The sequence below is a fragment of the Anabrus simplex genome, chromosome 2, assembly GCF_040414725.1.
Source record: "Anabrus simplex isolate iqAnaSimp1 chromosome 2, ASM4041472v1, whole genome shotgun sequence".
In the NCBI taxonomy this organism is placed as follows: Eukaryota; Metazoa; Arthropoda; class Insecta; order Orthoptera; family Tettigoniidae; genus Anabrus; species Anabrus simplex.
In genome coordinates, this window is record NC_090266.1 from 1118245073 (window position 1) to 1118257109 (window position 12037).

General features: G+C 39.0%; 1 protein-coding gene across 1 annotated transcript in view; it reads right to left on the minus strand.

Annotated features, from left to right (window-relative positions):
- Positions 1-7988: 7988 nt before the first annotated feature.
- The window catches only part of pkaap (A-kinase anchoring protein pkaap), a 217149-nt gene continuing 213100 nt past the window's right edge, over positions 7989-12037 (minus strand). The window contains exon 11 of the mRNA XM_067139711.2: positions 7989-9568. Within this exon, the coding sequence (XP_066995812.2) occupies positions 9479-9568 (90 nt within the window). The 3' untranslated portion in view covers positions 7989-9478. The remainder of the gene's footprint in view (positions 9569-12037) is intronic.

The following is a 12037-nucleotide window of genomic DNA, read 5'->3' on the forward strand; positions in this document are numbered from 1 at the left end:
ATCCATCCGGAAAATTGCTGCTCGTGTGGGACAAAGTTTGTCGGCAGTGCAATGGGTGTGTACAGAATGGTTCACAGAAGGCCATAGAACACGAGATGGGTCTGGTTGCACCACCCAGACCCCCCCCCCCCCCCCCCCCCCGAGAAGATCAACACCTCATCCGAATGGCATTGCAGGACAGATCTGTGTTCTCCTTGGCACTAGCGTAACAGTGGAACAGTGTAACGCATCGTACACTATGAGGAGTGACAGTCCATCGCCGTTTATTATGGTATGGGTTAACGGCGCATTGTCCACTTCTCTGTCTACCTTTGACCAATGTGCATAAACATGCTATACCACAATGGTGTATAGAACGACGTCACTGGGGACAGGAATGGCAGGTGATAGTGTTTTCGGATGATCCAGGCTCTGTTTGTTTGAAAATGATAGCTGCATTTTGGTTCGCCACAGGCAGGGGGAGAGGCATCACATTGACTGCATTTGCACAAGATATACAGCACCACCTCAAGGCCTTATGGTGTGGGGTGCTATTGGATACAACCACAAATCACAGTTGGTGTGTGTCCAAGGCACTGTGACCAGTCTGACCTAAATGAATAACATCTTGCGACCTACAGCCATACCCTTTCTACACGACACTCCAGATGCCGTATTTCAGCAGGACGATGCGCAAGCACATGTTGCTGCACGAACACATGCCTTCTTGTTGTCCCAGGATGTCATACTGTTGCCCTGGCGCGCCCGATCACTGGACTTGTTGCCAACTGAAAATGTGTGGGATGTGGTAAAACCCAATGCCAACCACCAAAGTTGAACTGTAGAACCAGGTGAATGCAGCATGGATAGCTATACCCCAGGACGCCATTCGCGCCTTATATGCGTTGATGCCATCAGGCATGGAACAGTTTATCAGTGCCCATGGAGGACCCAGTGCCTACTAGGCAACAGGACACATGCTGAACCTAGGTGACTGAAATGCTAATTGTTTCTGCAGAACTTTTTTTTTTTTTTTTTGCTATTTGCTTTAACGTCGCACCGGCACATATGTCTTACGGCAACGATTGGATAGGAAAGGCCTAAGAAATGGAAAGAAGCGGCCATGGCCTTAATTAAGGTACAGCCCCGGCATTTGCCTGGTGTGAAAATGGGAAACCACGGAAAACCATCTTCAGGGCTGCCGACAGTGGGGCTCGAACCCACTATCTCCTGATTACTGGATACTGGCTGCACTTAAGAGACTGCAGCTATCGAGCTTGGTGCAGAAAATACTAATAAACATGTCCTGTGAATAAGAACTTCTTATCTCTAGTCTTTCAAGGTGTTCTGTTTTTCATGAACATGAGTGTATATGGTAATCTAATGATTTGAGATAAACTGGAAAGTAGTCTGTGTCCGTTAAGAAGTAGGTCACTGCACAAAGGAGAGAAAGTTGTTTGTTGGGGAACCCCTTGGGCAAGGCGTGGACAGAGTGTCTTTAAAACCCCAGAGGGTGAAGCTTGCTGGGTCTTGGCGCGTGTCATTTGTCGACGAGTCAAAACCACAAACAATAAATCCTTGTTAGCAGTTGCGATTGGAATATTTTATTCTCAAACAATCTGCGTGATAGAGGTTACAGTATCAGAGTTAATATGGAAAGCTTTCAGAAATATTAACTGCAGTGACTGACTGTTAAATTCTCCCAGCTAGGAAACTTCCATTAGCATCAATCATTATTAGCTGGAAGTGGGCATATGAAATGACGTCTGGGCAAGTAAGTTCATTCCACACCTACCAGACGATGCCAGATTCATTATGAGAGTGGGTTCAGAACAGACATTTAAATTATTTGGAGGAAGGAAATATAATTATAATGGACCATGCACCTTATTGTTATGTTCAGTTTAGCAGAATACCCAATGCCTTCACATGAAAACATGATATCAAGCAGTGGTTAAAACACACTGTCATTAATTTCTCTCCCTCAGAAACAAAACTTGAGCTTTTGAAAATAGTACAGCCTTTAAAAGGAAGAGAGAATATATACAAAATTGATCAACTGGTCAATTAAAGGGGGCATCACATTGTTAGAGTCTCACATCATTGCCAGCACAATGTGATAAAACCTGTTTGGGCACAAATGAAGAGCGAAGTTGCTACGAAAAGCAAAGCTTACACGATATCAGACTATTAAAATATAAATACGACTAAAGAAACTGGATTGCTAGCGTGAAACATGCAGAAAATTCCAAGAATGATTCTGCAAAAGAAATAGGTCTATTAGAAATTTCAGGACCATTATTTGTAACTTACAAGATGACAGTGATACTGACGACTAGAGCCCGGAAGTTGGGCAAAATGCCTTTCTAATCTGGATGTATATATTGAAGTGTCACACAGAGACAAACATGTTTCCATATGTTTGAGAATAATATAACAAGTTATTATTTTGCCTTTTTTGACTATTCTTACCTTCCGTAGCTTATTCGATAGCTTAATGCCTGTTATTTTTTTGGCCTTTTTTAAAGTTGTGGATATTTTCCGCTGTTATTTATATTAAAATAAATCAGTGGAATGAAAAATGTATAATTCCAATGCACTGTATTAATAATAAAGAACAAGTTTCATTTTAACTTAAAATAATATTTACATAAACAATATTTTCATGTTACACAAATTTCTACTGAAAACTCCACAAGCCAAATGGTGGAGAGGGTTGCCAGGTCCTACGTAAAATTAAGTGCTGGTGTTGATTATTGTTTCAAGAGGAAAAACAACTTAGTAACCATCCTCTATTAAGACTAATGAGAAGGAAAATGGAAGAGGTCAGATACTTTGAATAATGAAGGTATCGGCATAATAACGGAAAGGACCACGAAGAGCACGAAACAGAAGACCCTCTAGGCCTCGCAAATCTAATACCACCGGGTCGAAAAAGAACAAGAGCTGACCAACGGAGGTCAGACAGGAAAGGTAAGAGCGAGCAACCTGACACAAGTAAGTGGAAGCAACGCCAGACTCATCTAGAGGAACTGTGGTCGCCCACCCACACTCCCAAGTTGAGGCCCTGGTCCCCCTTACAGTTGCCTCTTACAACAGACAGGGGATACCCCTGACGTTATTCTAACATCCCCACCCACAGCGAGATGTAAGATTCAGTATTAAAATGTGATGCAGATGTGTGTTACGTAGTTTACATTATTTTAGTGCCCATTTTGTCGTTATAAATGCCTATTTTAACTATTTTACTGCCTATTTCCAAAATGTTATGTGCTTATTTGCCTGCATATTTTAGCAAAAATGAATGCCTGTTTCCAGGCTCTACTGATAACTGACTATATAGTTAGTGACGTGATGACGATTGGGATAAATCACTAGCCATGCCCCTGAAATCTATATATAAAAACTAAGAGTTTTGTCTGTACATAGCTCAAAATTTAAAAAGAATGTTATTTCTGAATCGGACGTGTCCACAGTAACAAGGAAATGCACCTTTTAATTTTCCGTCATCTCTATCTATCTGTATATATGTAGGTGCGTCACGAGAAAATGGCTGAAGAGAATTTAATGAAAATCAGTATGTAAAGTTGGGGATTAAACCAACACAATCTAGGCTATAAATAATTTTATTCACGCTGAGTGAAATGGTAGTTTAGGGAAAGTCCTAAAATTTAATTCTCAAATATTTATGTTATTAGTGGTCCTATCGTTATATAGAATTAAATTTCTGATCATTTATGTCTTATACATTTTCACCATACCAGCTATGATAAGAGATACTCATGAATTTGTATTTGTGTCCAAATCAACGTCGAGCCACGAGAAAATGGGTAAACGGAATTTAATGAATATCGGTATATTTTACCTTTGTAAAGTAGTGTCAGGGAATAAACTACAGTCTAAGCTATAAACAATTGTATTCACGCTGTATGAAATGGTAGTTTAGGGGAAGTCCCCTAAAATTTAATTTTTAAATAACCTACATTATTGGTCCTATCAAAGAGTACTACATAACAAAAGTTACATAGAATATGATTTCCGATCACTTATGTTTTATTCAGTTTTACCGAACTGAGAGCGGTATTTCAGAGTCCGAAGAAAACTAAATGTGAAGGCCTACAATATCGAAAGCTCATAACATTGATCAACAATAATATTACCTTGACCATTATTTGTTGTGATGTTCCATGTCTCTTGTGCTGCCACTCAACTCCGATAAATAGGATTAGCGCTGCATACCGAGTATAACAGCCTGACTGAATATTGGCAGAAAATAGGTGGGGAGTTAGATAACTTTCTTCTTTAGCATTGCATTCCTCTGGTTCATACATTTTCTGATATCATCATCATCATCAATGTCCCACTCCAGTCGTCCGGGTGTGGTTTCTGCTCATACATAATACACTGGTTCATCATAGAATTACAGCTATTTGATCCCTAGTCTGGCGCATTGATTGGAATGAGCAGTGTGCAGACTTAAGTCAGAGGCTCACTTATGATCTACTCTAGAATTATAATTTCGGCCTATTGCGTATTATTGCACCACAATTCACTCTATAACTCAACAATCCTTAAGGGAGTGTTTTTTAAGAAAAGGTTCTTGCTCTTACTTTTATTAAATTCTACATTCATTTTATTCCAAATTAGCAGCAAAGAGAGGGGTCTTTTTCCTCTGGCTTGGAGGAAAAATTTGCCACCAAGTCAGATAGTTTTCTCCCCTACCAGTATAGTGAATTGAAATTTTACGACTGGTCAGGTACTCCTAGGAAAATGATTAGTAAAAGGGCATAGTTTTTTCCCTGGGGCTCTCCACTATCCCCCCCCCCCCCCCGAAAACAAGAAGAGAGTTCACGGATCATGGCTGTTTGCGGTCTGGTCATTCCAGCTCTGGAACTTTGGACTGTTAGATCAGCAAAGTAGAACTGTTCGTTAAAGGTGAGAAAATTTGTGATTTTTAATTTCATTTCAAGTATTTCATATGATAGCTTTGCTTTTAATCGTGCCATTCCTACTAATATCACTGTAATGACCTACGTTGATTTCAGCTGCGAAAAACACTAAGACTTTCTGAGGATGTAAAAAGTAAGTGGAGAGCAAGTGCCTGCCATTATAATGAAAACTCTCCAATCTCATTGTGACTAATGGGAGGCAAGAGGGCCTACCATTACGCTGAAAATTCCCTAACACAGTCTTCATATGAAAAAAGACGTTTGGCGGCTTCCCAGTCGCGTATCTAGGGTGACGTTAAGAGCTATGCAATTTAATACAACCTTGCTCATAACGTGTACACTACCTAACCTAGAAATCTGTATACAATGCAGAATTCCGTAGCGAAGCACAGGTACATCAGCTAGTAAGATATAATACTACAAAAGGTATGGCCTTTAAATCCATAGTTCATAGTACGATATGTTCTCTTGTTATTCATTCACATCATTATATACAGTAGAAGTCCGATATAGCAAGTACGGCATATAGCGAGAACTCCGTTGTAACGACAGCTTATTCCTGTCCCTTGAAAATTACTATATTAAACTGTGTATTATTCTTTTTGCACTCCAGGAATTATATTGAGTGTGGTCAATCATCTTCAGTATAGTTTAGCACTAAGTGCACTAGCAAGCTCTCTCGTCGACATTCAAACTTGAAGGGCACGTCGGAGTTCATTAGTAATACTCGTCGACGGGAGTTCTGTAAACACTATGTGAAAATGAAAGAGAACGTGTTTCTGTATTTTAAATGTGTGAATAACGTGGCTGATAACAGTAGTTAACTTGTTAGAAATACAGGCTAAAGTCAACAATCGCTTCATTTAAATGCTAGGTACCGGTACTGAAATTATGTAAGAATGTGATACACCATAAAATATGGCGCAGGGTGGATGCTGACCTCAGAGGTTAGTTTATTTGGTAAAACCACATTAGGACGTTTCTTCAGGGGACAAGAGAATATGTTAAGTGAGAAAACGTACTATTGAATACACGAATCAGAACTATCCAACAGGAATATGTAAACACTTGATATGTTTGTTTTTCCGACACGCATGCATTTTACGTCATGTATGGATGGCTACAGTGAAAAATAAAGGCTACCTACAGTTTCTAAAGATGAGAATATTAAAAGACGTGAAAAATAAGAGAGAAATACGAAAACCTTTTCCTCTGGGGCTTAATAAATAACAACAGTGTATTAAAAGATGTGCAAAACACCAGACAACAGATTACAAAGGAAAAATTAAAAGTATCCTCCTAATTCAAAACAAATCATAATTCCATTATTGGAGCATTAAAATTTAAACATGTTTCGACTCGTTTGAGCCATCTTCAGTGAAATGGGGGGGGGGGGGGCGGGGGTTAAAGTAGTCTACATAATACAAGCTAAAAATGTGCTAAAAACATAATGTGGAACAAAAGAAAAAACAAAAGAGACATGACAGAAATAAAAACAATAACAATATACAATATTTACATCACTAGATGGAGGAACACACAACTCGTGAGGCAAATTCAGTGAAAAAAAGGTTAATGTAAAACACAATTGAATCCAAAAAGAAAAGAAAATAAATGATACAGACGGAAACGAAACAATAAGTGCTAATGGTGAGGTTGTGGACCTCTTAGTTTAAAAATTTTAGTTTGATAAACAATTCAAAAACAAGACGAAATCACTGTTGATACTTCAGGCGGACAGTCTTTGTAGAAACATCACCAACATCACCACCATCACCACAAATATAAAAATATTTGCACTGGAGCGCATAAAAGTATCCACGCATTATTTGCAGATCACACACTTTGTAAAATGAATGTCAGCTGAAGCCTTACATTTCAGACCAGTGGGTTATTAAACATTGTTTTCTGACACATTCTTCGACCATGAATTAGTTGGAGGTAAGATCTGGCCATGTGCGAAAGGATTACTTTGACCGCGGTCTCAAATGCGACAACACTTCGATCGACTCGAGCTGCGTAGTTTCAACATACGCGTCACCGCTGAAAGAAGTGGATGCCTGTCCACTTCCTACATTTAAAATTTTATCTTCATTAGTAAGCAACAACATGATTTTTTCAGTATTCATAACTATGCTATACAAATATGCACCACGCTAGTCATCTTCACACGATTATGTTCCTAATCTGTACGTAGGCTTTCTCACGAAAAATATTCGCTAGCCTTCACTGTGTCGCTCAACACATAATAAATTTCTAATTTCTGAATGGAATGCAAAATTCATGTACAAGCACAAACAGGCTTTCTGGGTTATTCAGCAATATCAATGTAAACCGGAGAGCAAAACTGAACTTTCCAAAGCTAACGACTTGCTTACCCTGTAAAGTTCAGGAATTCAAGACCATTTCTAGTTTTTGCGCAATTTTCTCTGACTGGCCTCCTGTTGTGAGTGCTCCAATCTTTGATGGAAATCGCGTTCCTTTTACAAGGGATGACAAAGAACATTTTTAGGGCCAGGAAAAATGTGATCGTACTAAGCAGTAACGGTTAAAGTTTGTTACGTGATAAGTGAGGTACTTTTATACTGTGTATAGATTTAACATAACGTGAACCGGGATTTTGAACTTACTACGTGGTAAGCAAGATATCGTCTTAATGAGAAAATCTGAGGGAGGTATCACTGTATTCTCTCACACCTGGTTAAATTTCAGAAAGGCTATTGGCATGTAAATTTATACGAAAATGTTTATCATTACTCTACTGGCGTTTGAAATATGTAGGTTAAGTTAGGTTAGATAGTGCAGTTTGAATAAGAAAACTAAAATGTTTTTGCCATGGAAGCCTCTGCAGTGATACTACTCCAGTTTTCAGACTGAAATTGAACATACGCATTCACATTTTCTCGGAATTAGAAAAATAACTAACGAGTAAGTTGTAGTATGGAAATATGCGAAAATGTAAGTTTTGAACAAAGTGATTGCCGTTTCATACCTATTTTAATGTGTGTGCCCCCCCCCCCCCCCACTTTCACAAAGAATGGGATATAACGACAATCCGCTATAGCAAGTAAATTTTTTGCCATTATGAATTCTTGCTGTAACAGACTTCTACTGTAGTTTTATGAACAACCTTTTGAAAATTTGAAGTTTTTGCTAACTATTAGATTCTGAAAAACGCTGATATATTTTCTGAATAACTGTTTCTTGGAAAGAATAAGCAACTATGGCTGTATAATATGGCAATGTCTTGCTTGCACATTATTGTTACTAGTGCTTGCAAAACGTCAGAGGTTTGAGCTAGACTTTAGCTCCTGAAACATTAGTAAATTTGCCATTAGTACACAAACAGAATAGCTGAAAATTAAGCCATGAACTGATGCTAAATCAGATCATAAGATCTGAACTCCTAAACTCCTCTCTGCAATTTACATCTTGACAGAAAACTTCAATAACACCTTTCCCAGTAAATACACAACACATGGCAGTCACATTTAACTGCTCTTAAATGATACAGATTGAACCATGGTCAAATTCAGAATCTTAGGGCCTGAAAGGCAATAAGTAAGCCAAGAAGAATTTTTGGCAGCTTTCTAACACTGTCAATACGGAAGAGTTTTGAAGACTGAAAATTCAGACAACCATAAAAGTTTAGTACTTGCAACTCAAACTAGCACATTATCTCAGGGCTATTTTTATGATACCACTTCCCCTCTTTGGTGGGAAAAGGGAGTCAACTACTCCTCTTTTACAACTGAGATAAATGCATTAATATCTTGTATTTTACATGACTTACGAACACTGTATGAAAGTTGTTCTTATTTTGCAATTTATAAACAACTGCCAGGAACTGACACTATCAGATCATAAGGTGTGAACTCCTATACTTGTCCCTGCAAATTACGCCTTTACAGAAAACTTCACTAAACACATAACTGGTTCCAGTTTTTTTTTAAATTACTATTAACAATACAAAAACCAGAAATTACATTTTTGCTTGTAATGCTGGGATCATTACAAGGTTAACGAACATTTCTATTTCTACTTTTCCTTTTCTCTGCAACTGTTTAAATATCGCACCTACTTGGTAAGGTCTTCTGGTGACCATGGGAGAGAAAAGAAGCATCTGTGGCCTTAACTGAGGTACAGACCCAGAATTTCCCTAGCATGAAAATGGGAAACCATGGAAATCCATCATCAGGGCTGCCGACAATCTGATTCATACTCACAATCTCTTGAACGTAGGCTTACAGCTACGTGACATGAATCATGTAGCCAACTCGCTCGGTTCTGCCCTTCTGCCTGAGTTTCGTTAACTGAGTGACATTATTAAATAACATCAATATTCAGAAAACATAGCAATACACTAGAGAGTTATGGGGAGATATGTTCAACAACAGTAACATTTATGATGTAACACACATTACAGAGATAGTCAGGGAAACCTGCAACCAGGCCAAGTGCCCAATTTGTGTATTATTACACTGATACACAACACTATCATATAAATAAAATTCTCTGTCATATTCCTTGTATACCAGTACATTTGAGTTTTAAGTTGCCTCATCCTCAGGACCAATGGTAAGTCTTGTGATTTCTTTGACGATCATTTCTGCGATCTGCCAAGCCATCTCTTCTTCGGCCTTAAAGAAAAAAAGGAAAAGAGCAATAAATCTCTATCTCCAATAAGAAAACTCCGAGAATCCAAACATCATAGTTAATAATGTAAAAAGCAAAATGCTGACGCTATAATACACAAAACACAGGTATTGTAAAATATGGAGTTCTTCAGCAAGGATCAAGTTCTATCAATATTTATGATATGTTAACATATAATATGGCAAAAGACCTTATTCTTAGATTGAGGAATAATGGACTCGAACTTTGGAAGTTTGAATAGTGCAGTTTTCCAGTCCTATAATTAAAATCAATTCATCATTCTTGATTGTGAAGGTGCTAATCAAAATCGTATAGCACAAACAATTCATTAAATAAATATAATGTAGTTTGCTTTATCACAGAATTAAAGCTTTTGAAAATTAGGGGGTTCCACAATCCTCAATCTGCAGCTAGTTCCAAACCTCTTATCTATAAATCATTGAGAACTACATCTAACCAAGGTCACCTTGGTCTCCTTCTTCTGCCCCTCTTACCCTCTGTGATCCAATCCATTAATCTCAGAAGGTAACTTACACTCCTTCACTCTCATCACATCATCCTGTTACTGAAGCCAGTTCATACCCAGAGCTTTATCCATAGTCAATCCCAACCAATCTTGATCTCCTCAATGTGAGTGTTCCCATGGCCAATGTTCGCACTATTACTTATTTGTCTTTTACTTCCAGTTTGGGATGTAAAGGGTAACAGGCTGCTCATCAGCTCACCTGCATGTGCTACATCCTACTTTAGAATGAAGAGACACTGATGAACAGATGATGGCCTCTTCAGAGGACGGATGAGCAGGTAAAGATCTAGGGTAATCTCTGGCCCTCGGGTTAAGAAATCACCCCCAAACAAATGGATGAACCCCTCTGTGGTCAACAGAAAACCACTGCGTTAAAGATCCTAATGGTTTTCCCAAGGACATGCAGCTTTCTCTGTATGAAGTTTAAACTTAATGGTAGCCTAATAAATAATGGTGTGTCGTGTCCTCCCAGGGACTTGAACCCAGGACTGCTGTTCCCTCCGAGGATCGAACCCAGAGAACGTAGGAGGAATAGCTGTACCTGATGTATTAGGAATTAGCCTGTCATAAGAGGCTAGGAGTCAGGTATAAGCATACCTAATAGGCGTACCTGATAATAATTAAAAGATGTAAAATAATTATATTCATGGAATTGAATAGTCAGTTAAGAGTGGAAATCATGTTTCTTGCATGTAGGAAATCTTGAGTAACAGAGAAGTTTGTCATACAGGAAGTGACTCATGTTGACCAGGGCATGGTTCAACCGCATAGACGCAGTAAGAATATACTAGAAGGGTCTCTTGGATACAGGCCTCTGATTGGCCAGAATCACGGAAAGTGAGGCAGTCACGTACGCAGGTTACCACAAGCTTCGAGAACATTGGGCGTTGGCCCCGGAGGCTATATAAGGGCAAGGAAGCCATTATTCAGGGCTTCTACTATTCACTTCGCGGACCAGTTGTCAGCAGAATCCCTGCCGGTCGGTAGGACGATTACGCAATCAGTAATAATAATAATAATAATAAGTATTATATACTTCAACGGACGACTAGTAGACAGACTTCTCACTCAAGACTTGCCAACATAAGTCTTTATTTTATATTGTACATAGTGTACATATTGTAGTCAACCTTCAGTATCAGAATATATTAACTTCGTGGGAATCCACTTCGTCTTCCTCCTGATCTGCACCTTAGTTGAAACTTCCCAACCTATACGTTCCAACCGCTCGGGAACGATCCAAACAACCTTCCAACCAATCTCACCTATAAGCTCTAATCCTGTCTGTCACGACAGGTGTGTGGCCTCCAAAGAGGCCTGTGCAGGTCTGAGTTTACATCATATAGGCGAACAGCACATCTATGAGGATGGGGCCCTACCTATGATGAAGTCTAATGATGAAGACAGCACACACACCCAGCTCCCAAGCCATCAAAATTAACCAATTAAGATTAAAATCCACGACCAGGGAAACAAAGCCGGGAACCTTTGGACCAAAGGCCAGCACCATAGAGCCGGACTATTTAATGGTGATGGCATCCTCGAGTAAATTATTCCAGAGGTAAACTTGTCCCTCGTTCAAATCTCTGGTTAGGAATTACATGAGAGGGGGATAAACATCATCACAAAATGTCCACGCTCTCAGAGTCTGAATTGATGTGGTAGGTAGGTAGTTAGTGTAAGTCAGACATAGTTGGTATAAATGAGATGCATAGGCAGGAAGATTCGGCCTTTTGGTCATGGCACTACAGGTTTATTAACATGAAATCAACAGGACAAGCAGTAGTAGGGCAAATCATAAACTTCAATTTTTTTTACAATTTACTCTACGATGTACTGACACACGTCTTACAGCTACGACAGGATAGGAAGGGCTAGGAGTAGGACGGAAGCAGCCATGGCTTTAATTTAGGTACAGCCCTGGCAT